The sequence below is a fragment of the Peromyscus californicus genome, unplaced genomic scaffold, assembly GCF_007827085.1.
Source record: "Peromyscus californicus insignis strain IS unplaced genomic scaffold, ASM782708v3 Scaffold_4__1_contigs__length_199733344, whole genome shotgun sequence".
Classification (NCBI taxonomy): domain Eukaryota; kingdom Metazoa; phylum Chordata; class Mammalia; order Rodentia; family Cricetidae; genus Peromyscus; species Peromyscus californicus.
Genome location: NW_026294562.1, coordinates 25,344,373 through 25,368,724, shown reverse-complemented (window position 1 = coordinate 25,368,724; position 24,352 = coordinate 25,344,373). Strand labels below are relative to the sequence as shown.

The 24,352-nt window shown below is 43.0% G+C and overlaps 1 protein-coding gene across 12 annotated transcripts in view; it reads right to left on the bottom strand.

The window, feature by feature from the left end:
• Cpeb3 (cytoplasmic polyadenylation element binding protein 3) overlaps positions 1-24,352 on the bottom strand; it is a 190,201-nt gene that overhangs the window by 29,424 nt on the left and 136,425 nt on the right. For 11 of the 12 annotated variants that reach the window (XM_052712070.1, XM_052712063.1, XM_052712067.1 and 8 more), the window contains 2 exons: positions 22,343-22,461; positions 7,371-7,485 (listed from right to left, as the gene is read on the bottom strand). In XM_052712070.1, coding sequence (XP_052568030.1) covers positions 7,371-7,485; positions 22,343-22,461 — 234 coding nt within the window. The remainder of the gene's footprint in view (positions 1-7,370; positions 7,486-22,342; positions 22,462-24,352) is intronic. The other variant, XM_052712071.1, reaches the window with a different exon arrangement.

The window sequence follows — 24,352 nt, the reverse complement described above, 5'->3', positions numbered from 1 at the left end:
AATCCAAAGGTTTTTTTTTTTTTTGTGGCGAGGAGAGGGTTAAATTCTTTGTCTCACGTAGCTCAGGCTGGCTTCAAACTCTGTGTAGCTAAGGATGCCCTTGAATTCCTTGTCCTGCTTCCACCTCTTCAGTCCTGGGATCACAGGCCTGTGCCACGGCACCTGGCGTTGGTGGCACTGACACTGGACTCAGGTCCTCGTGCATGCTAGGCAAGCATTTTACCAACTGAGCCACACCTCAGCCTCCCAAATCTAGATGTTAAGTCTATGTTATGATCACCTTTGGAGACAAAATAAAGAGCAATCGAACAACTGTTTGTAGTTGACCATTTACTCAACCCCAAAGTCTTCCTGTGGGGTACTTCCTGAACTCATACTATGTGAAAACACTAGAGTGATGTCCCTTAAATACCAACCAGGGTTTCCAATATTGAGAAAAGTAGTCACCTTTCATAAGTAATCCTTTTTCAATAATTTTAATGCTATAAAGACAGCAGTAAAAACAAACTTCATCCATCCAGTACTGGATGAGTAACTAATAGAAGCAGAGAAAAATCTCTTAAAAATTTCTAATCTGAGATTTCCCCAATTTTTAGTATTTACTTTTTTATTTGTGTGTGTTCAGGTGTCTGCAGAGGCTGGAAGAAGGTGTTGGAACCCGTGGAACTGAAGTTAATAAGCATTTGCGAACCACCCAATGTGGGTGCTGGGATTTGAACTCTGGACCTCATAAGCAGCAAGTGTTCTTAACTGCTGAACCATCTCTCCAGCCCCAAGATTTTCAATTTTTTAAATAGAGGATGTAAGTCTACTAGCAAATGTTGTAACATACAGCTACTTTTAGAGACTAGGTTTAGAAGTCTTTAGAATGAGTATCATTGGTGAATACAGGGAAGCCCTGTATAAGTCCCTTCTTCTGAGGGGAGGAAAGTAGGAAGGGGGTGGGGGGAAGGCTACCATTTTGACTTTCTAGAAAGGAGAGAGAGAAAATCAAGACAATCAGTAACTGTCTAGACAATTAAATCTTCATGGATTCATCTATCTCTGCAGAGATGAGTCTATAACCTTGCTGTGAAATCTGAGTCCTTAATCAAGCATATGTCCTATTGAGTAAGCCAGTGAATCCTCAGTCTAAACCTCTTTCTGTGGCGAGAATGGAAAGGGTAGCTCCCTGGAGTATATTAAGAAACTTAAGTCAAGGAAGATGAGGGTTTGAGAACCGGGCACACAGACGGAGGAATATGGAGTCCACAGGCAACAGTGAAGAATCTACATGGAAGTGCCTCCAGACCTCTTCCCAGTGTTCTCGGAGGCGCTGGCAGGATTCAGAGGTATGTGCTAGGGCGTACTGCATTTTAGACCATGTGATCTGCACCTCTAAATCACTCATGGTCAGCTTCCATAGTAGCAGCAAGACTCCTAGGAGTCCTGTTCCCATGCTGACTCCAGTGCGGAGCTTCACTGTACCACCCAGCAGAGAGGGAGGCAGGAACAACGCAGGCGTGTGAGCACACAGCATTCTCGTGAATTCCGTCTTGTACGGTGACTATACTTCTGAAGTCCAATCTGAACCCCAATTATGGTTCCTTGGACCTGCTTCTGATTCTTCAGAGATAAAGAGAAAATCTTGATGATTTCCCAATCTATTCCTCCTCAGGTCCTGTACCTCGTTTAATTACTTTTTAAAGCTAGCCTGAAGGCAATGCCTAAGTCTGGGACACTGAGAGCCAAGTAGGGTGGCAGAGGAATGAGGATTCCCAAGAGAAATATCACCACACTCATCTTTACAGATTCTAAACTGTGATCTAGAAGTCCTATTTCTTCTCTCTGGAAATAAACAAAAACCAGACAGGCAAGGCATGAAGCACCTCAGGAGGACAAAGAAAGATGAACTTCCTAGGTTCCCCACAATTGTTAAGCTGGTTCATAGGGTGCAAGAGGAGGCATGCTCACACACTTCCATTCTGTGTCAGGTGAGGCTGAGAACATTTCCGTTTTTTTTTTTTTTTTTTTTTTTTTTTTTGGTTTTTCGAGACAGGGTTTCTCTGTGTAGCTTTGCGCCTTTCCTGGAACTCACTTGGTAGCCCAGGCTGGCCTCGAACTCACAGAGATCCGCCTGGCTCTGCCTCCCGAGTGCTGGGATTAAAGGCGTGCGCCACCACCGCCCGGCTTCTGAGAACATTTCTAAATGGCTGGCACGAAGCACTAAGTCAGAAGGGAGCATTATTTAAGTTCATTAAATCTGCTACCAAGCTGCTCTTTTACTGAGACAATATACCAGCTCTCCATGGGATACGAGAGCTTCCATCAGTACAAGGAGCCTAAAGCTGAAGCACAGAGGCTGAGGGCTTGTTGCTGTTTTCACTTACCACCCTTCTATTGGAACTCTGCCTCTTCATTTCTACAACACAAAGTCTACTGCTCACAACCTCATGAGGTTATCACAAATACTAACGAGGAATGAACAGCTCCTAGCACACTGCTGAGGACACAGTGGCACTTGACTAGTTAGTGTCCCCCCCCCCGACCCCCCGCCTCCCTGCTCGTAAATCTTTGCTTTAAATTCAGCTGGCTTGGTTTCTGCTTTGTAAACATTAATTCACCCCAGTCTAACTTTGGCTTTATGCTGGATCAGTATGTCACGGCTAAGGCAATGTTTGACAGCATCTATGGGCAAAGGTTTGTTTGGGAGGAGGAGGAAGTGGTGGAACACATACTGAACATTATAAAGTCTTTATCCCTACAAGGGTGTCAAACATGGAGTTTATCTGGGTCACTTCATACCGAACTTGGGACTGGATGAGAAAGTGTCTACTACTCAGAAACTTGACATACAGAAAGTTTGGCCATCTACCACTTCACAGGACTAAAAGGGATATTATTACAAGACCATGTCCTAATTACAAATCAGGGTGTGCTCTCCAGTTCATGTAACTACCAGAATGTTTGTACAAAATGTCTGAAAAATGATCCTGAGAAATACTGAGATATGCACTCTCTCCATGTGGCATATATCATTCAGAAGTCTTTACCTCCCAGGTCTGGAACTGAAGCCCAGGGGTGAAGAACGTGCCTGACATGCATAGCTCCATGGATTAAATTTCTCACACCATAATAAATCTTTACCTCGACATAAAAGCCATCAAGAGCAACAGAGCTGGGGAGCAGGCAGAGAACGAAACTTCAGGATTAATAGGGAGAAAAAGGAAGGAAAGATTCAGCAGAGCAATGGTTAAGAAAGATGAAGACCCAACAATGAGAAGCAATGGCAGGCTCTAGGAACTCAGGACCACAGTCGAGAAGATGAAACTGCTCTGCAAGGCCTGGTCTGATCAAATGCTGGAAGGAAGTCATCAAATGAAGAGCATGGGTCGAAAGCCTATTCATTTGCAAAGAGATTCCAAAACTTAGTCACTTCAGCGGTCCTTAAATCAGACACCCAAACCAAGAAGATGGAGTGAGAGACACACTCATGCAAATGAAGTAGAGAGCATCGGGAAACCAGACACTCCAGTTCTACTTGGTCTCCTCACGGCTCCCATCTGACACTGATGTACTGGCAGAGGGAAGAGGTCCTAATGCCACAGGGATATGCCATAGGGCTTTTTCTGTATGAGTGTTTAGGAAAATAGGTTGCTCGTTATCACTTGGCCAAAGGTCAGCATGCTGTTGTCTCTGTAACTCACAGAAAAGCAATCAGCCTAGTTCTTTTGTGGACGCTAAAGAATGTGCAAACTTAGCCACATGGGGGCAGGGTGAGTCTACTTACATTTTTTTTCCCCATGAAAGGAAATGGGATGAATGGAGGGAGACATCCAGATCTTGGAAACACCAGATTTGGGACAACCATCTTTAGTCTGTTCCTGTTACTCACAGGAGTGATGGAAAAGGAGCGAGATATGACAGCAATGTGCATTATCCACTTGGACCCACAACTGAGGGATGAGAAAAGTCATCCAGATATACTTTTCATTGGGTTTCCTCACTCCTCACTCTCAGGTTAATTTCTCTAGGCCTGTGATTTCCCCCACCAACCTGAATTCTAAAAAGGAAGGTCTGACCTGGATATGGTTTATGTCTGGCAGGAGGATTATGAGTTTGATGACAGCTTGGGCTCCACAGTAAGACCCTGTCTCAAAAAACAAAGAACACTTTTGTCAAAGAGTAAGACTATTTAATTCAATAAACACCATAAGCCCAGGTAGGACAATACTTGCTTCTTTAGAGGCATTTCTACTCGGATGGATAGGAGATACATTTAGAATGAATATTAGTGATAATAGTCCCTATTTTACGATGCTGAAAGTCAAACAAACATAAACCCTCAAAAGATCTACATGAATAACACAGATGGTAAGATGCCAGTCTTCCAATCACTCTGATGTGCTAAGTGACAGTTTATGGCCAAGGATAAAGGGAAAGAAAATTTATCCCAGTATTCAAAGCCTTATCGATTGAGTGAGGACCAAGGAAGGCCCTGCCCTGAGACTAGAGTGCTGGCTCAGTAGTTCAGAGCGTTTACTGCTTTTGCAGAGGACCCAGGTCTGCTTTTCCAGCACCCACAGCATATGGCTGGCTCATAACCACCTGGAACCCCAGCTCTGGGTATCCAAAGCCCTCTGGCCTCCACAGGCATTGGTATGCATGTGATGCACATGAACTCTTGCAGGCATACATAAATCAAAAAATCTTTTAAAAAATGTTCTATAATATTTCAAGGCCAAATTTCAGAATCATGTTAAAGAATGGAATTTAGTCTTCAACTATCAATACATTTCTTGTGTTCTGTTCCGAAAACTTTGGTTTTCCATATAAAATGATCTGTTTAACATGATAATGGGATATTCACTCAGTTCAGTATGGCACGCCCCTGCTTATTTGTTGTTTTTGGTTTTGGTTTGTCTGGTTTTTTTTCAAGACAGGGTTTCTCCATGTAGCTTCGGAGCCTGTCCTGGAACTCACTTTGTAGACCAGACTGGCCTCGAACTCACAGAGATCCACTTGCCTTGGGCTTCCCTTGCTTATTTGTTTAATAGTGGGCTTCCTAACCACCTAGCACCAGCTGCATTCTAGAAATCCTGGCAAGTAGGCTGGAAGTAACACTTCCTGTAAGCTACCTGACTAGGTCTCTACTGCCAAGCAAACCAATTTTAAGACAAAAACAGCTTAAAAAACTTAAAAAAGAAATCCAAGACGTATTAGGTATATTCTCTAGGTAAAGAACACACATCCTATTTCTGATTAGATAACTGAATGTAATTCTTTTTTAAAACACTTACTTTCCCTGTTTTGAGACAAGATCTTATGTAATGCAGGCTTGCCTTGAACTCACTATGCAGCTAAGGATAACACTGAACTCTTGATCCACCTGCCTCCTTCTTCCATGTACAGGGATTACAGTCGTGTGCCCATGCCCAGCTTTATAACCTAGTATCATTTTTGTCTGATTCTAGAATTTGCAACATCTTCCTGAAGCTGAGCATTGGGTACAATGTAGCTTATTAACTACAGTTCCTGTGACTTAAAAAAAAGAAGACCTGACAACTTAAAAATCAGTTGTATTATTTTATGATTGTGGGGACTTTTGTTGTTGAGACAGGGTCTTACTGTGTAGTTCTGCCTGACCTGGAACTCGAGAGATCCACCTTTCTCTGCATGGGTTTACAGGTGTGTGCCACCATGTCCACCTTCAGGACTTTTAAAGGTTCCCATACAGGAAGAGTGGAGGGGCCAAACATTACCACAACTTCCATTGCATTATGTAGTTAGTTGCAAGGTACAGCAGTGACTATCCAACTGTAAAACCCGTGCGCAGTGAAAACTCCCAATGAGGTTCTTCTTCTCCAGCCTTGCACATTGACAGAAGTGTCATGTGTGTCCACAGCACCCCACTCACACCGCCTGTTCCTAAACACACATGTAATTTCAAAGCAAAATGCTACATTGTTCCCAATGAGTTGGCCCTTCTAGATTTCATCAAGTGATTTCTTTTGGCACGGTTTTTCATTAGAAGGAACGGAGGACCCAGAGATCTCTGACTTCTAGACATAGCATAAAATTACCACAATCACAATATTTTTAAAGTTCTTCAAAATAGAATTATGATTATACCCCGTTTGTTTTTTGAGACAGGGGTTTACTATGTAAGTTGGCCCAAACCTCAAGACCCTCCTACTTCAACCTGTCAGTGCTAGGGTTACAAGTGTGAGCCACCAAACTTATGAGTATATCTTTATAGAGTTCTAAAGTGTGTGTGTGTGTGTGTGTGTGCGTGTGCGTGTGCGTGTGTGTGTGTGTGTGTGTGTGTGTGTGTGTGTGTGTGTTACAGACTGGATTTAGAATTCAAATAATGTTGAGGCGCCTTCAGAATTTTCCTGTGTAGCCCAGGCTGGCCTTGTATTCATTCAGTAAGTAGCTCAGGTAAGACTCAGACTTGAAATCATCATGTGTCAGCCTCCGGAGTGCTCAGCTTACAGACGAGTGTCACTGCTCCTGGCTTGTCTCGGGTTTAATGTTGAGGCATCAGTTCAACACCACTTCAAGTCTCTAGTTCACAATGATTTGGCTTACCCTCGGCAGCACGGTAGTTTCATCCTTGGAAACAAATTAAAACAACAGCAAAAACAAACAACAGCAAAAACAGAGGTAGGCCAGGTGGTCCAGGCCTGCACTCTCAGCTACCTGACAGGTTGAGGCAGGGGGATTCTAAGACCTGCCTGGTCTATACAGTGAGTCCCAGGCCAGCCTGGCAACTTTGTGAGACTGTCTCAAAATAAAAGTAGAAGGCAGGCTGAGGATATGAGTACTTGTCTAGAGTGTGTGAGATCCTGGGCTCAAGCCCCAGTACCACACCAAAAATCGACCACAGAACAGGGGGCTTTTATAAAGTCATAATTTTAAAAAATGCCTCGACATGTAATTCATTTCTGGAAGTCATAGGAACTAATCAGATCCTGCCTTGCTGGGGGAGGCCCAGGGGTCTAGTTTGATTCCCAGGTACAGTTCCCAGCAGTGGCTCAGTTTCTCATTGACTGAGCACCAGATGCACCAGGCAGACTTCTGATGGGGTAAATCTGCAACACTAACTCGCATGAGCACGCACACTGCCACATATTATTTTAAATGTGTGGGTAAATAGGAAAGAACTAAATAGAGCTCATCCTTTCCACAAAATTGGTTTAATCAAATTGACTCTTGCACCAAAAGAATATACAGCATTTTGGGGGAAATTCTTAACCATAAAAAAGTCAGCTCAGTGAAAACAACATGGCAGACTTCCTTTTGGAGGCCGACTGGAAACCCAGACAGAGATAAGGCATTGGGGATTTTGTTGTCACCGCTTTTTTTGTGGTGACACTGTTTCCACTCACCAGCTCGAAGGGGTCGTGGAACTCCCCCAACAAAGATAGTTTTTCTGGGGTCCAAAGGCTGAGAACCATCCATTACAAAGTCACTGTCACTTAGGTTCCACGGTCGAATTTGCACCTGAAAAAAAGTTGTTTACTTGGTCCTTACTTCATTTCCATCAACCCCAAATGAGAATAAGATGACTCAAGACAAACCCAATGTTTGTGCATTTTACAACATCCAAGTCCCAAACCCAATCAAGTTAATTACTAAATCTGATCTGCATTAAGTGCCTCTCAGTCTTGGGGAGGCCACTCAATAGAAACCACCTGTGTCATTTAAAGGCGTCTCCGACAGATTCTGGGGTTTGAATCCAGTTCATTTGAACACATCACAGACTGCTGGGAATTTGTCACAGTATACCACTTAGTTTTTTGTAATGAATCCATCTAAAGGGAACAGAAACATTAGGAAGATTTTCTAAGAATTACCTATTTGCCTGGATTTTTAATTCTCATCACTGCCCCCAGTTAAAATATTTACCTTTCATAAACAATATGACATAACACAGAGTAACACTCAAGTTAGCAAACAATCACAGAGGTATCGAATACTGACACTTAGAGAGCAGTGTCTAATTATTAAACTGATTTTCCTACACAGGGTTGATTAAACAAAGGCAAATTTTGTGTGCGTGTGCGGGCATGCATGAGAGAAAGACAGACACACAGAGACAGACAGAGAGACAGAGACGGGGGCAGGCAGGGGAAGAGAGCCATGCTTGCTGCACGAGTTGGTTCCCTTCCTTTACTAGGCCAGTTCTGGGGCTTCAGCTGAGGTCAGGAGGCGCAGCAAGCCTCTAACTGCTGTGCCATCTCACCAGCCCACACAACTTGAAAGAATATAAAAAGAAACCTTTATGGCTCATTTCCTTCTCTAAACTTCCTAAAATTGTTAGGAGAGTGTGCATGTGTGTGTGACGTGTGTGTGTGTGTGTGTGTGTGTGTGTGTGTGTGTGTATACGCATAGGCATGTTTGCCAAATGAGTAGGGGTCAGAGGACAGTTTCTGCAGTCAGTTCTCTCCCGAGGACCCCATTCAGACCATCAGGCTTACATTTTGCGTTATCAGGCAGCAAACATCTTTACCTACTCACTAGCCACCTCACTGCCTGCCCACGTTTTTCTTTTTATTCGGATTCTTCATTTTCTGCCCATAGGTTGTACTATTTTACCATGCACTAAGAAATTAAGTATCTTATCAGTTTACCCTCGAATTCTTTTTAGTCATAACAGGATGACAGGGACTAGCTTAAGACAAATGGACAAAGCAAGGCCAGGCCACCCTTCCCACCCTGAAAGGTAAGAGTGACAGGGAATGCAAAAAGCAACCAGTCTGGCAAGTTGGTGGCCACTGGGAACCAGCTGGGAAATGGCACCTGGTGTCTGTCCTTAAGGAATAAAAAGGCCTATCTTCTGTCCCTCCCACATTAAGACAGGACACAAAACAGGTGAATTTCCATATTTTAGTATCCATCGAATTCATTTCCAGTCTCTGTGGCTTGGCTCAGCATGCCAGACACTCCCACCTTGCCAACTCTGCTTTTGTCCACCTCCAGCTCTTCTAAAACTGGCATTGCTCCTTAGAAACAACCTGCACAGTCCCTAAAATTGTTACGAAGCCTAATTTTCTTTTGGAGAGGTGGGGAGCTTTTATTACATGGGTACTCTCACTAGTTAGCAAGAAACCACAAAAATTTCAATTTCTTCCTTAGACTCTGAGAACATGGACCTGTTAGCAATTCCCTTCACACTCCAAAACCTGATCTACCTTTACTGCACAGAAACAAAACAAAACAAAACAAAACAGCTTCTTTCCGGTCAGCTTGGCTAAATGATTGATCCCTAAACATTCCTACAAAGGTGGTTCCATGTCTCCATCACTAATTTTTAATTATAAACATAATAATTTCCTGATATTGGAGGATAAAGATTCTAGTGTTACCAGTTAAAGAAAAGGGATGCCTCTTTAGCACAGAGTTCTCTCGTACCCTAACACAGCTGTTACAGCAGCTTAAGGACACCCACGCTGTTGACTGACTTTGGTCAAGGTCACTAGCCCCCCAACTTCCTTCTGCTTCAGTTGCAGTCTCCATGTATTGCTCAGGCTGGTCTCAAGAACTCCTGGACTCAAATAATCCTCCAGCCTCACCCCCACCCCCCCCACCCCCCACGTAGCTGAGTCTATAGTTGTGCATCCCTGAATCCAACTGGAAACACATCCCTTGGTTTCAAAATGAAAATAATTCCCATGTGGTTTCCATAGAGATCTGGTTTCATTTCATCAAAATTACAGGAAACATTACAGCTTCTGTAATTGCTGTATGCTATAGCTCTTCAAAGAAACGCTGCAGAAGGCCTGGAACCTTCCTGCTGAGAGCGTTTATCATTGATGGTCTTCTTTCCCCCACTCCCCCCTAGCCTCCCACTACCCCTCACTTCATCATTCACACACAACCCCATTCATTTGCTCTATTCTTGGCATTATAGCTTAGGTAAAAACACAGGAAGAAGGCTCAGGACACAGTGCTGATCAACCCTATTCATGAAACCTTTATTTCCCAGCTGCTGCCAGTAAAACAGCTGCACAGAGCTGGCACCTCCACAGAACTAAAGAAACGTTGGCACAGGCCAACGTCAGCACACTCTCCACATTAGCACAGTAATGTGACAGTGGACTAAGACTGCCCTCTCACAATGGCCGCTCTCTCTGAAACACAAGCTATTTGCACAGACTCGTGCCTCCCTGCAAGCGGCAATGCTTCAATAAGCACTTACGAGAGAGAAATGCCGAGCTTGTTTTTCTTCAGCTTCAGTTCTGAATTATGCATTCCTATGAAGGCTCTCCTGAGGACCCTGAAATCTACGTTTGGCTGAATTATGTGTCTTCTAAATTTTTATCTTCTGAATCAGTAATGTTGTACACAAACCTTGCTGGTATAAACATTTATTTATGCCACATAGTAACTTTGAACACCAGTGTTCAAGAAGTCACGAGGAATGCACCACTAATAAAACCCATAATTCTTGGTGGAAGTATGACTTCCTTTCCAAGGCTCCCAGTGTGTGTTCTATGGAAGGTAAGTACTTGGGTTGCTATGTCGGGCAACTGCTATTGGGGAAAGCTATAGATTACCTTCTCCTTGGAGTTTCAGGGCATTCATTGATGTATTTAATGAAAAACTCAGGGAGTCTACAGGCAAGAAATCTGCTCAACACTGTTAAACACAACATAGCAAAAACTTTTCTATGCAATTTTTTAATGTAACACCTACTAATGTTCACATATGGACAAAACTGCCCTACAGCAAAGTACATCATAAAATATTGTGAATGACTAACTGGCCAGAATGTGGCAGAAACACCTGAGAGCCAGAGTCTTTTCCTTATTTCCTGTTACTGCTTTGAAAAGGTTACTTCTACAGAGACCAAGTTTAAATAGTTAAAAGTAATTTTAATATAGTAAGTTAATACATTTAAGTATTAGATAGCTGTTCAAAGAACTGAAAGTCCTCAGACTAAACTTCATTAAATATGTTACCAAATCACTTCAGTTATTTTTGCTATCAATAAAGAATAAAGAATAAAATACTAAATATGAATCTAAATTAAAAACTAAAATTTTATTCACATAAAACTAAAGGTGATTAATAGAAATAAGATCAGGTCAACTACTAAGAAGAACATTAAGAAATGTAAATGGGGGGTTGGGGATTTAGCTCAGTGGTCACTTGCCCTGGGTTCGATCCTCAGCTCCAAAAAAAAAAAAAAAAAAAAAAAAAAAAAGAAGAGAAATGTAAATGGATTACATCTTTGGATTGAAGGACATATGATAAAAGTCACTGGCTAAACAAGACTTCAATGAAAATTAACAAGACCTTCCCAGGTAAAATGTAAACGTGCATTTTTGTTCTGCCTTTAATCACAGAATAAAAGAAAACCCAATGGTCTTGCATACCGGCACTGCACTTGGGAGGCAGAGGCAGGCAGAGCTCTGTGAGTTCAAGGCTAGCCTGGTGGTTTACATAGAGTTCCAGGACAGTCAAGGCTACATAGAGGGACCCTATGAGGTGGGGGGGGGGGGGGGGAGATATGTTTTTTGTTTTGTTTTAAACATCATTTAGCCTTCTTACAATTTTCAAATTCTCTATTTAGACTTGGCATTTTTATATTCATAGATCAATAATTTTGGGGGGCACGTATTTGGAACACCTTGCCCTATATTCCATCCTGGTTACCACTGTAGGTTACAAATGTGTGTGTCCCCCCCCCCCCGCCCCCAACTCAAATATTCTACTGCAAGGTGTCTTGTTCCCATCTGCTTATTCCAAGGCAATCCTACAAGTCAACAAACTGCAGTCTGGTGTCAGTGCAGGCACCTGAGCCAGTGTCCCTACCCCCGCCAGCTGGCTGTTAGCTCTCTTTCCCATGAAGCTCTGCTCAGAGCTGAGACATTGTCTACTCTAATCTCCTTTCTGAAAACCCTTCAAATTCCTACTCAGACTCTTGGAGGAAAGAGCATTTGCTGCCCCAGTCCTACAATCCTTTCATTTTATATGCAGCAGGAAAACAATAGTGCAGAACTGTCCGGAATGCTCTCCCTGGCAAGTTGCAGCATCCCAACTCACCCTCACTACCAGGATGAGTCAGCTAAGCCCAGGTCCCAACACAGAGCTGCAGCGGGCCGGTTGTAGTGATGGACTCTGACCCGTGTCAGCTGTCAGTAATGCCATCTTTAGCACCACAGCCGCATCAAATCACCAAAGTGTACCAGCAGAGGCGGAAAGCGACAGCATAGTTTGTATCTTCGCCTCTTTCATGATGTAAGGGCTTGTTTTATTATTAAACAGAAAAACCAACAGTCACAGAAGCAGTATTTGTGGACTGAACTTTTCAAAGCACATACATATCTGGTATTTCATTTTGAGCTAATTTTCATCTCATAGATTCTAATAAACAGATCCGCCAATTTCCAGGAAGAGTTCTCATCTATTATTCTCACGTGCTCATCTCTACTGATGGTGAGGGCTGGAGACAACCCCAGTAACTCCCCGGAGTAGAAGAAAGAACAGAACCCAATTCAATAGATGATTAGTCATTGGCTTTTTTTTGTTGTTGTTGGGGGGAGGGGCGGTTTCAAGACAGAGTTTCTCTGTGTAGCCCTGGCTGTCCTGGATCTCGCTCTGTAGACCAGGCTGGCCTTGAACTCACAGATCCGCCTGCCTCTGCCTCCCAAGTGCTGGGATTAAAGATGTGTGCCACTGACACCCCAGTCCTTGGCTTTGATAAGAGTTCTGGGGTCACAGGTCAAAAGCTGTAACTCTAACCCTCTAGCCCAGCAGTTCTCAACTGGTGGGTCTCAAACCTTTAGGGGTCAAACAGCCCTTTCACAGAGGTCACCTAAGACCATAAGAAAACACATATGTATACATCACAATTCGTAACAGTAGCAAACTTATGTTATGAAGTAGTAACAAAACAATTTTATGGTTGGGGGTCACCACGACATGAGGAACTGTATTAAAGGGTTGCAGCATCAGGAAGGTTGAGAATAACTGCTCTAACTCATCTTCAGACAAGAGAAGGCCCCAGAGAACCTCGTCAAAAGAGTCAGAATTCTTTCTGGAGAGGTAGCTGAAAATAATACTGAGAAATTCTCTCTGGTGCTTCCAGGATGCTCCAGGTGCCCTACCAGGCTTAGTCTGGGTATAAAAGGTAAGCACTGTGACTTGCACTAATCTGTAGAGCATACTCCACACAGCGCTTTAGAGCTTCTTAGGGACCTTCAGCTACTAATGAAGCATGGTGTTTTGTGTACTCTTTCATAGGGGTGCTTAGTGAATAGAGAATGAATAAACCACACTACAAAGTGGTTACATAATGCATACCCATGCACTATGCTGGAGTTAGCAAAGCCATTATTAATTAAATGCTACACAGAACACACAAGTGAACACTTTCCTGTAAAGAAAGGCTTTCCTGACTGAGTCACATCATCAGCACATTCTTCTCCATCCATGACTCCCCAACCTCAAATATTCCCTATGATGCTTCTCTCAGAGTACCTGTGGCTCCTTAGTTCATGTACCAGTCACACATCTATTCCCCTCCATTAGGTCCTTCGAGGTTGAGCTCATACATCTGTGTGGGTCCCAACTGCCCAGTAAAGTGTGCAGCTCTAATGAATGCTCTGTGAAGATTGGATGAGTAATGGTGCTCTTCCCTCTGCCCCCCTTTGAGAGAGAGAGAGAGAGAGAGAGAGAGAGAGAAAGAGAGAGAGAGAGAGAGAGAGAGAGAGAGAGAGAGAGTGTCTCACTGTGCAGTCAGTCCACTATGTTCTCAAACTCAAGATCTTCTTGGTCCAGCGTCCCAAGTGCTTGGATTATAGGCAGCTACCACCACATCCAGTTTATGGTGGTAATGCCCTCCACAGATCCCAGGACATGTTACTCATCCAACTTCCAAGGGCATGGGAATCCACTGTGTTGGTTAGCAGTGGGTGCTGGGGTGCTTGGCCTTACTCTGTGCCCATTTCTGGTGTCACTAGGTAATAGGTTAATCATGTAATCAGACTCACCTTAGAAAGCTGACTGGCTTTGAAACTACTAGCACTTCCACACGCCTAAACGCATCTCTTTGCTATGCATTTTCTTTTCCAGGAGTGCACATTCTTTAACATGAATTCATTTTGGGGTTAAGAAACCCTTCTAAAAACTATTTGTACCCAGTGGTGGTGGCAAACGCCTTTAACCCCAGCACTTGGGAGGCAGAGCCAGGCGGATCTCTGTGAGTTTGAGGCCAGCCTGGTCTACAGAGTGAGATCCAGGAGAGGCACCAAAACTACATGGAGAAACCCTTTCTTGATAAAAAAAAAAACCCAAAAACAAAAAAACAATTTGCTTATTTATTTCATGTACATGAGTGTTTTCTTACGTGTATGTATGTGCATCACATGTATGTAGGAGGCTGCAGAGGGCAGAAGAGGGCAGGTCCCCTGGAACTGGAGTTACAGATGGTTGTAAGGTGCCATGTGGGTGCTGGGAATTGAACCTGGGTCCTCTGGAAGAGCAGCCAATCCTCTTAACCACTGAACCATCTCTCCAGCCCCTAAGTGACTTTTTAAAAGCATATGGATTCCTTGTAAACTAATATCCACTAAGAGAAAGTAAAAGAAAATATGTGTTATGCATTTTCTAAAGTCATACTTAACCTTACTACAACTATATGCTATACAAATTATCTAAATCCGGGAGACCAAGAATCTAAAGATCATGAAAGCGAAATCATGTCAGGACTGAAATCAAGGCTACCTGACTCACTTTAACTATGACGTGAGCATGTGAGGTTCCCTGTCCTCTAGGCCACTGGCTGGAGCCTCAGCTTCCTGGTGGACTGAGAACGTATCTCTACTGGTAAGCAACCCCTTTCTTCTCTTCAAACTCCAATCTGCCTATCCTCTATACATTAGAAACGGCCAGTAGTGGCTGAGGGTTTAGTAGTTAAGTATTTGCCTAGAATAACCATGGTCCTCTGTGCATGTCCCAGCACCACCAACAAGAAAAGAAATGGCTAATAGATGATTCCTTGATTCCCGACAGAATTAGCAGTTAGTAAGTCTCTCCCGTATTGTGTGATGTTTTGATTGTGTTCTGACAAATAAAGCTTGCTTAGGATCAGAGAAGCAGCCACCAGTCACCTCCTACCTCTACCATTCCTCCCTCAAAAAGACTGAGATCTTCTCTCCGCCCCGCCTTACTACTTCCTGTCTCTGCCTACAGTCCTCCAACCCTCTACAGTTAATTTAGGTCAGCTAGTGGCTAGCTCTGCCCTCTGACTCCAAGCAAACTTTATTTGTCAGAACACAAAATATCACACAACACTCTCACACCCAAAAATGACTTAGCAATGGAACTAGCACTTTTTGGTGCTATTATTTTAAATTTCAGATTCATAGCCTGAAGCAATTTTGTACCCAAGCTAAACAATTTGGTCCAGTGTCTACATACATGTATGTTTTCAGCTCCATGGTACTAAGAAAGAATTGTTGTTAATATCATGTTGATTACTAAAACTCTTGAGATGAATTCACACCTAAACATTCAGGTGGGGGGTCTGGAGAAATGGCTCAGTGGTTAAGAACATTTGCTACTCTGACAGAGGACCTGAGTTCAGTTCCCAGCACCCACATCCGACAGCTAACAACTGCCTGTAACTCTAGCACCAGGGGATATGATGCCCTCTTCTGACCTCAACAGGGCGCTACACTTATCTGCACAAACCGACTCACAGATAGCACACATACACATAAAAATAAAACCTATGTAGGTTACTGAGTTTTTCCTGAGAGGAAAAACTATTCTCTGAGAGTGCTTCAGATAATAACTAATTTCACAGGAATCTACACAAGTGTCATCTCCAAATCAGGGATATAAAATATAGAGCTAAACACTTATCATACAAATTTACATAATGTAAGATGCTTTTAGAGCCTGGATAAATTAATGTTTCTTGAATATTTTTGGGATATGCAACTTTTTTTTTTTTTTTCGAGACAGAGTTTCTCTGTGTAGCTTTGCGCCTTTCCTGGATCTCGCTCTGTAGACCAGGCTGGCCTCGAACTCACAAAGATCCACCTGCCTCTGCCTCCCAAGTGCTGGGATTAAAGGCGTGCGCCACCACCGCCCGGCGCAACTTTTAATTAAAGGAGAAAATTAATATAAAATGCACAAGGTAAGTGCACAATCAATGATACCCATTGCTGTTATGAGTCTTTGATACATGAGACTTTCAAGACAGCTGTCGACTGGACACGTGTCCTTTAGAATACACTTAGGTAAACACTAAATACGATCCCTTAAGGAAAGAATTGGCTGCCTTGTTCACTGGCTTTTATGTAGCACCCTGGCTACATAGAACTGCCACTTTACCTCCCTGGAAAAGGCATAGAGCATCCAAAGGCTCATGCTCTAAGAAGCTCTGGACCCACTTGCAAGTTCAGAGACTAAGAGCAAAATTGAAGATGCTGGAAATCAAGGTAAAAAGTGTTAATGAATTCCTAGGTGAGACAAGACAATATGACAGCCATGGATTCTAAGATAGATCTACAAACCCAGATTTAACTGAGCCAAGCCAAAATTAAAGTTAGGGCTTAGTAGACAGTAGGTGGAGAATTACATGGTCTTAGTAGATATGCCATGAACAGAAATGTGAAGCAGTCAATCCAGGTACCCTATAAGTCTTACTTTTCTCAGTTTAATTTTTTGGGAGGTTTTGCTTTTCATTTGTTTTGATAACCGCTATACTAGGTGTAATTTGTTATAGAGAGTAAAATTATCAAAAAAAGGTCCATGAAACACGTAGTATTTGATAAAGGTTTAGAAGTAAGTGTAGGAATTTGACCTTGAGACAGAAGCAAAAATATTTCAGTTTGATTAAAATATGAGGTGAAAGGGAGAGGGAGATTAAGTTCTAAGTTAACTTATAACTTGCCACACAATCAAGAGGACTGGTATTCAGATCAATAGCACCTGGGTTGGCATGTCAGCTTGCCCATAATTCCAGCCTCAGAAAGGAGAGACAGAAGACTCTGAGTAAGCTGGCTAGCAAGACTAGCCTTGTTATTGAGCGCTGGATTTGACTGAGATACCCTGATTCAAAGAATAAGTTGGAGAGTGATGAAGAAAGATTTTCGGGGCTGGAGAGATGGCTCAGTGGTTAAGAGCACTGACTGCTCTTTCAGAGGACCTGGGTTCAAGTCCCAGCACCCACATGGCAGCTCACAACTGTCTGTAACTCCAAGATATGACATCCTCACACAGTCATACATGCAGCAAAACAGCAATGCAAATAAAATAAAAATAAATAAATTATAAAAAAAAAGATTTTCAACATTGATCTACGTCTCCTTATGTATGCAAACACACACATATCAAAACATACTGTATACATGCATGCACTCCACACATCCACATGAAAAAAAAAGGAAAGTAAATAAACAAATATGAAGGGCAGAAGAAAAGCAAAAAAGGTAAGGTCAGGGGAAAACTGAAGCCAGACTGGGAAGGTCTTAACTCTCAGGCCTGTGTCTGTAACCAAGGAAGAATGACTAAAAGTGTCTGAAATTCCGCTGATAGGCACATAAAGTAGATCAAGAGAGACTGGAATGACAGACTGGACAGAATTAAGAACTGAAACAATGAGCCAGTGAGATGGTTTAGCAGGTAAAGACACTTAACCACCCACCCAGATGACCTGAGCTCCCCTGAAGGGCTGACATGGTGGAAGGAGAGAACCAACTCCACAGAATTGTTCTCCAACTTCCACATGTGCCCCATATACATAGACACATGCACACATAAAATAACTCAGCTAGAATTTAATTAAAAAAAAAAAAAAACTGAGCCGGGCGGTGGTGGCGCACGCCTTTAATCCCAGCACTCGGGAGGCAGAGGCAGGCAGATCTTTGTGAGTTCGAGGGCAGCCTGGTCTACAGAGTGAGATCCAGGAAAGGCGCAAAGCCACACAGAGAAACCTTGTTTCGAAAAATCAAAAAAAAAAAAAAAGAACTGAAGCAGTAAGCAGCATCTAATTCCAGTTTCCTGGCCTCTGTCATTTTTTTTCACTGAATTTTGTTTTTCTGTTTTTAAGTGGATGGCCATGTTACCTGAGCAAAAGTCCAAAACCTAACCTACATAAACACACATCAGCTTGGTAATAGAGTTTAAATTCCTTTCTGTGTGATTCCTGTTCCATTAACTCTGGCCAATCTGTTCTAGAAGGATCATTGTTGGATGTGGTGGTACATGTCTTTAGCTCCACTTGGGAGGCAGAGGCAGGTAGATCTCTGAATTTAGGGTCAGGCTGGTCTACAGATCTATTCTAGGTCAACCCCAGTGCCCAGACAGATCCATGCTCATTTAACGTCTCCTTCCTTCTCTCCAGTTACCAGCTAGCTCTGTGGGGCTCATCCAGGTCCCTGCTCTAGAGTTTGCTGTTTGAACCTTTAGGTTCTGTCTATTTATATTTTATCACCTTCCTGGAAGGGACCACTGTTCAAACATCCACCTACTTCACTGGAAGCACAGACATCACTGTCTGTAGTCTTTGGGCCGACAACATGACACAGAGACTTATTAATTATGAAAGCTTGGCCTTGGCTTAAGCTTGTCTCAACTAGCTCTTATAACTTAAATTATCCCATTCATATTAATCTACGTTCGCCATGTGACGTCATCTTTCTTCCATCTCCCCTCCTGTTTCCTCTCCATGTCCAGCTGGCAAATCATGCACCTAGACTCCCCCTCTCAGTCTCTCTCTCTCTCTCTCTCTCTCTCTCTCTCTCTCTCTGCCCAGAAGTCCTGCCTATTCTCTCCTGCCTAGCTACTGGCTATTTAACTCTTTACTAAGCCAATCAGAAGGCACCTTAGGCAGAGACACATCTTTACACAACTATCATCTGCTGGGGCGTCTAGGACTGATGAATGGTGGAGCTCCTCTCTCTGCAGGGAGAAAAGGAGTTATAGGTCTCGAAGCTACAACAGCTCCTGCTCTTGCCAATCTGTCTTTCTTTCCTTTGGGACTAAAGAGTCAAAACAATGAGGCAATAAACACAGTTCTCTCTGTCATCTTTCAGGACCAAAGCCATACACAGCACAATCCATGTGAATCAGGAAATCACTGAACAAAACCACTTATCTAATATGCCCTAAAACCCATTAGTTTGGGATTGACTTGAGTTAAAAAGAAGCATGATCCTGGACAAGATAGCTTTGAGAAAACTTCACTACAGGCCTCTGCACTGGGAAAACAATCTGAATAACTTGATCCACTTAACTGGAAGAGGGGTTTGATCTGAGGAAAAGGAATAAATAAGGACAAAGGATAAAAAAAAAATCTTTAAGGTAACTTTTGGAACTTGATATATTTCCAAGAAGAAATACAAGGAGTCAGAAAGAACTAAACATCACCACCAGGGCACTGGGATTCTGAAGGGTAGAGCATGAATGCTAGCCAACCTAAGACATGGAACAAAGAGGAACCACACTGAGAAAGCCTGGTGAATGAGCTCCTGAGACTGTGCTTGCCTATTTCCAAGGTCCTTATTGACTCTGAAGGTTGACTCTAGCTGTCACTTTCTGTGGGACATCCGCATGAGCTGGGATGTGTACGAGCCAGTAGAGAGGCAGGACAAAATTAAGCTGGGAACAGCAGAGGGAAAGCTAATGCCAAGAAAGAGGCTGCAAAACGAGACAAAAGACCTGGAACCTAACATGAAATGCACTTCATTCTAATTAGAGTATCATCAGGGAGGGATTTTCTTCCTATGTTTTATCTAAACTATTAATGCTGGAAACCCTGAGTGTGTCTGGGTCAATGAAATGAGTTTTTGATAATCACTGTCAGAACTCATCACTCTGCAGTGAAACAACTCCTCCAGCTCAGAAAAGGCAAACTTCGATCAGGTAGGAATGTGAAGACATAATGAGAGTCAGTTTCCCAGAGACATTTCCAGGAGGGAAGATTGCACTAATTATTCTCAAAGTCCCTCAAGTCCAGAGCAATGCAAGTGCTTAGAGTGCAAGCAACCACTCCAAAGCAATGGTGGTGTCCGCACTCACCTATGTGTGCAAGCAACCACTCCAAAGCAATGGTGGTGTCTGCACTCACCTGTGTGTGCAACCAACCACTCCAAAGCAATGGTGGTGTCCGCACTCACCTATGTGTGCAAGCAACCACTCCAAAGCAATGGTGGTGTCCGCACTCACCTGTGTGTGCAAGCAACCACTCCAAAGCAATGGTGGTGTCCGCACTCACCTGTGTGTGCAAGCAACCACTCCAAAGCAATGGTGGTGTCCACACTCACCTGTGTGTGCAAGCAACCACTCCAAAGCAATGGTGGTGTCCGCACTCACCTGTGTGTGCAAGCAACCACTCCAAAGCAATGGTGGTGTCCGCACTCACCTGTGTTTGCAACCAACCACTCCAAAGCAATGGTGGTGTCCGCACTCACCTATGTGTGCAAGCAACCACTCCAAAGCAATGGTGGTGTCCGCACTCACCTATGTGTGCAACCAACCACTCCAAAGCAATGGTGGTGTCCGCACTCACCTGTGTGTGCAAGCAACCACTCCAAAGCAATGGTGGTGTGTCTGCACTCACCTATGGGTGCAACCATCAGTTTGCTCCTCTCAAGAGACATCTTGTCCCGGTGAGGGTCCCCCTGCCAGACACCATCTCCTTCCTCCCCCTACAGAGCCAGTGAGGTGGAACTTCTGAGTCCTGAGCCCATCTCATCTCCTCATTTCAGTTCTACAGTTTGTTCTCTATTGTTGACATAGTCACGTCATCATGAACCTCTATCCCTTTGCCTTTTACATATAAAAGGTATTTCTAGTGCTCTCCTACAGTGCATGGCCAGTCCTACCATAACCCCTCCTAGTTCACTCTCACTGAATGAAAGGTGCAGGGCATCTCTGCAGATTGACTGTTAAGACAAACTGCTAAATTTGGTAGAAACTTTCTACTCTACACGACTCTAAAGGACTTAAGTAATTTCAGGGTTATTTATTATTCTGATGGGGTATTGCATGCTCTTCCTATCAGTAAGTCCCCATGTCTCCCACACCATGCACATACCTTTTAAATAAAGCTCAAAGTTAACAAAGGTTCCCCACTCTCTTCCTCACCTACTCTTTCCCAATCCATAGAGTCACAGTATCCAACACTGTCATTATTGTTATCAAAATTTGGCATTGGTCCCAGAACTTAACAATTACAGTGATACTTTCATAATGGCTAAAATCCTTACTTCTTTTTCTGTGTTAACCTTTCTGCCATGACTCAATAACCCCATTCTGTAATAATTTCCTCTTCTACTTATATACTAATTCCCTCCTTATAGGTGACCAAGTCTCAGTGGCATTCTTCTACAAGTCGGAAACCGTTCTTCCCAGCAGGTGTGGCCTGAGCCGAGCTCTAGCTGTGCTGTCCTGAATTATAGCACTATGCAGGACTGAAAGCACCAAAGAATTATGTCTGCACAAGTACCCACTCTCTATTGAGTGCTTCTACATTCATTTTTCTCTCAACAACCCAGGTTAGAATGACTGTTCTTCCCATTTTCTAGTTGAGAAAACCACAATTCACCAAGGACAGGATGGATGACTTAGTCAGAACCAAGCAGATATTTAAATATTAAATAATAAAGTTAAGACTCAAACTTGGAATTTCTACATCTAAGCCAACTCTGTGCAGACACAGTTCTAAGAATATAATTAATCAACCAAGTGACCCCCCCCCCCCCATCTCTGATGGAAGTCTGCGGTGGATGTCCTAGGTCCTAGATATCGCTTCACCCCCTTGTCCACTCCACATCACTGTTTTTACTATTTCCCACTCTAAGGAGCAAGCCTATCTCATACATTTGTTTACAGTTTCAGTGCCATGCTCTCTGTCCTGCCCTTCTCCTGTCCTGCTGAAATTGTCCATTTAGTGTGACATGTTGGCCCACCCACCAGGTAGCCATGGATACAACCCAACATAAAGCCTTACATTCAGGGACATATAAACATTACCAATTATGATATTTTAAAAATAAATTCCTCCTGTCCTTGATCTGAAATAATGACAGAAAAGAGCTGTCAAAGCCACTAAGAGCATTGCTCACCTCAATTTAGGGTTTCCAAACAGGAGTTAGTTTACCAAGCTGTAAGTGGGTATCAAGGACACATTTGTTTACCTATGGTCCCAAAAGTGTAAGATGAACTGTGAGTACTTTTTAATTAACTTCTCATCACTAGCAACAGTCCCAGCTCTACACAGCAAGGTTAATCCAGGTAAGAGGCTCCTAAATGAAGCACTTCCATGATAAGGAGGATGAACAGCTAGTCAACTGCATATGTGCTCTGGGAAAGTAGAGGCTGGCTACATATCACTTACCGGTTTATCCTTGATAGTGGGGCTGGACACACACAGGTACAGTTTCCCATCCTCTTCTAGGCAGGCATCTATCAAAGCTTGCACTGAGCTCTCTTCCTGGAACAGCAGGAAGGCATAGCCTTGGGGAGAACAAAACAAAGGATGGAAGAAATCAGTACTTCAACCTCAAAGCAATAGTGAAAATATTATCTATAGCAGGTGTGGGGGCTCACTCCTGCAATCCCAGTGCTCAGGAGGCTGAGGCAGGAGGCTTGCCATGTGTGCTAACCTGAGCTACACAAGGAGTTACAGACTAGTCGGGGCAACAGATTAAGCAACCTTTTGCTTCGTTGTTAATAAATTCTTAATAAACCCTGGATATTTAAATGGGGCAAACGGACTTGAGACCCCCTTGTGCTAGGCACAAAGTTTGGTGCTTAATTAACTCACACACTACTGTGATGGCTGGGTGCTCTAACATCACTTTGTTTAACTTTCGTAACTACTCAAGGAAGCAAGTTCAAACACCTCTGTAGAATTTCCACAAAATAGGTCTTGACATCACTAATGAAGACAGGTAGACTCCGAATGATGCAAGCTACAAATAGCCAGAAAATAAGCATCATTTGCATCCATCAAGCAAGAGCCTTCACTCATGCACAGCAGGGATGGGTCCTGAGAATACTGTGCTATGTGAAAGGAGCCAGAAGAGGCAAATCAAGACAACAAACAAACAACAAACAAACAAAACCAAAAGAATAAAAACAGATTAACGGCTACCTGTAACTAGACGGCAGGGGGAATACAGTTTGTTTTTGAGATAAAGATTTTTTTCTAAAATTGATCCTAGTGACTGATGGTTGTACAAGTCTGTGAATATACAGAAAACTATTGAATAACACATATTAAATTGATGAACTGTATACTATGTGAATTATACTTCCTCAAAGCTGCTTTTTATGGGTATTCACATGTCACTGCTGCTGTTTCCCCAAGGAATTACAATCTCCAAATGTCAACTTTTTTTCTGCTTAAAGTTTTTAAAGATTTTTTAATTCCTTCTTCGTAAACTCCATATTTGTCTACAATGTGTTTTAATGGTATTTGCCTCTCTCTCCTCCCTTCCTTCCCTTCTTCCTCCTCTTCTTTTACATAACTCACTGAGTCCAATTAGGCCTGTCCATATGTGTACACGTGTGAGGTCATCCACTGAAGCAGGACAAAGTAGCAGTGGCTATACTCCTAAAGAAAACTGAATTTCCACCCCCAGCTAGGGGTGGGACTTTGTGAGATCCTCCCTAGTCTGTGTTGGAATTTGGACTGGCTTATCAAGGTGTGCAGGTAACCAAAGCTGTGTAGAGCACAATGTGAGCACAATGGCCACGTCATATCCCAAAAGACAGCAGTTCACAGTGCTCCTCTCCAGCCTTTGGCTTTTACAGTCTTCCTGGATGGGTGTTCTCTGAGCCCTGGGGTTGGGAGGGGGAGGATTTTGATATAGATGTCCCATCTACGGGGAGTAGTTACAACCACTTACGATCTTCACTTTGACCAGCAGACATCAATATTGACTGGGGGATTTCCATGAACATAGCTGGGGGTGGGGTTGTTTTGTTTTCTTTTTTTTTAAAATGATGTATGTGATTTCCTTGTTGAGACAGAGTCTGACTATTTCAGGCTGGCCGAGAACTGGTTGTGTAACTCTGGTTAGCCTCAAACTGGACATCTTCCTGTTTCAGCTTCTGGAGAGTTGGGATGACAAGCATGGACCTTTATATCTTGCTTGCAACGTAATTTTAAATTGACATGTGATAATTATACAAATTTGTGGTACCACATGATGATAATTTGACGCATGAACACAATGCATAGTGACCCAATTCTGATAATTAGTGCCTCTCTCAAACATTTATTTTATTGTGCTGGGAGATCCAAATACTTCTCTTCCAGCTCCTTCTTCTTATTAAAGGAGAACTGCCTTTATGACCATCATGTCTATGGGTCACTGGAATGATGAAAAGTTCTGGATTA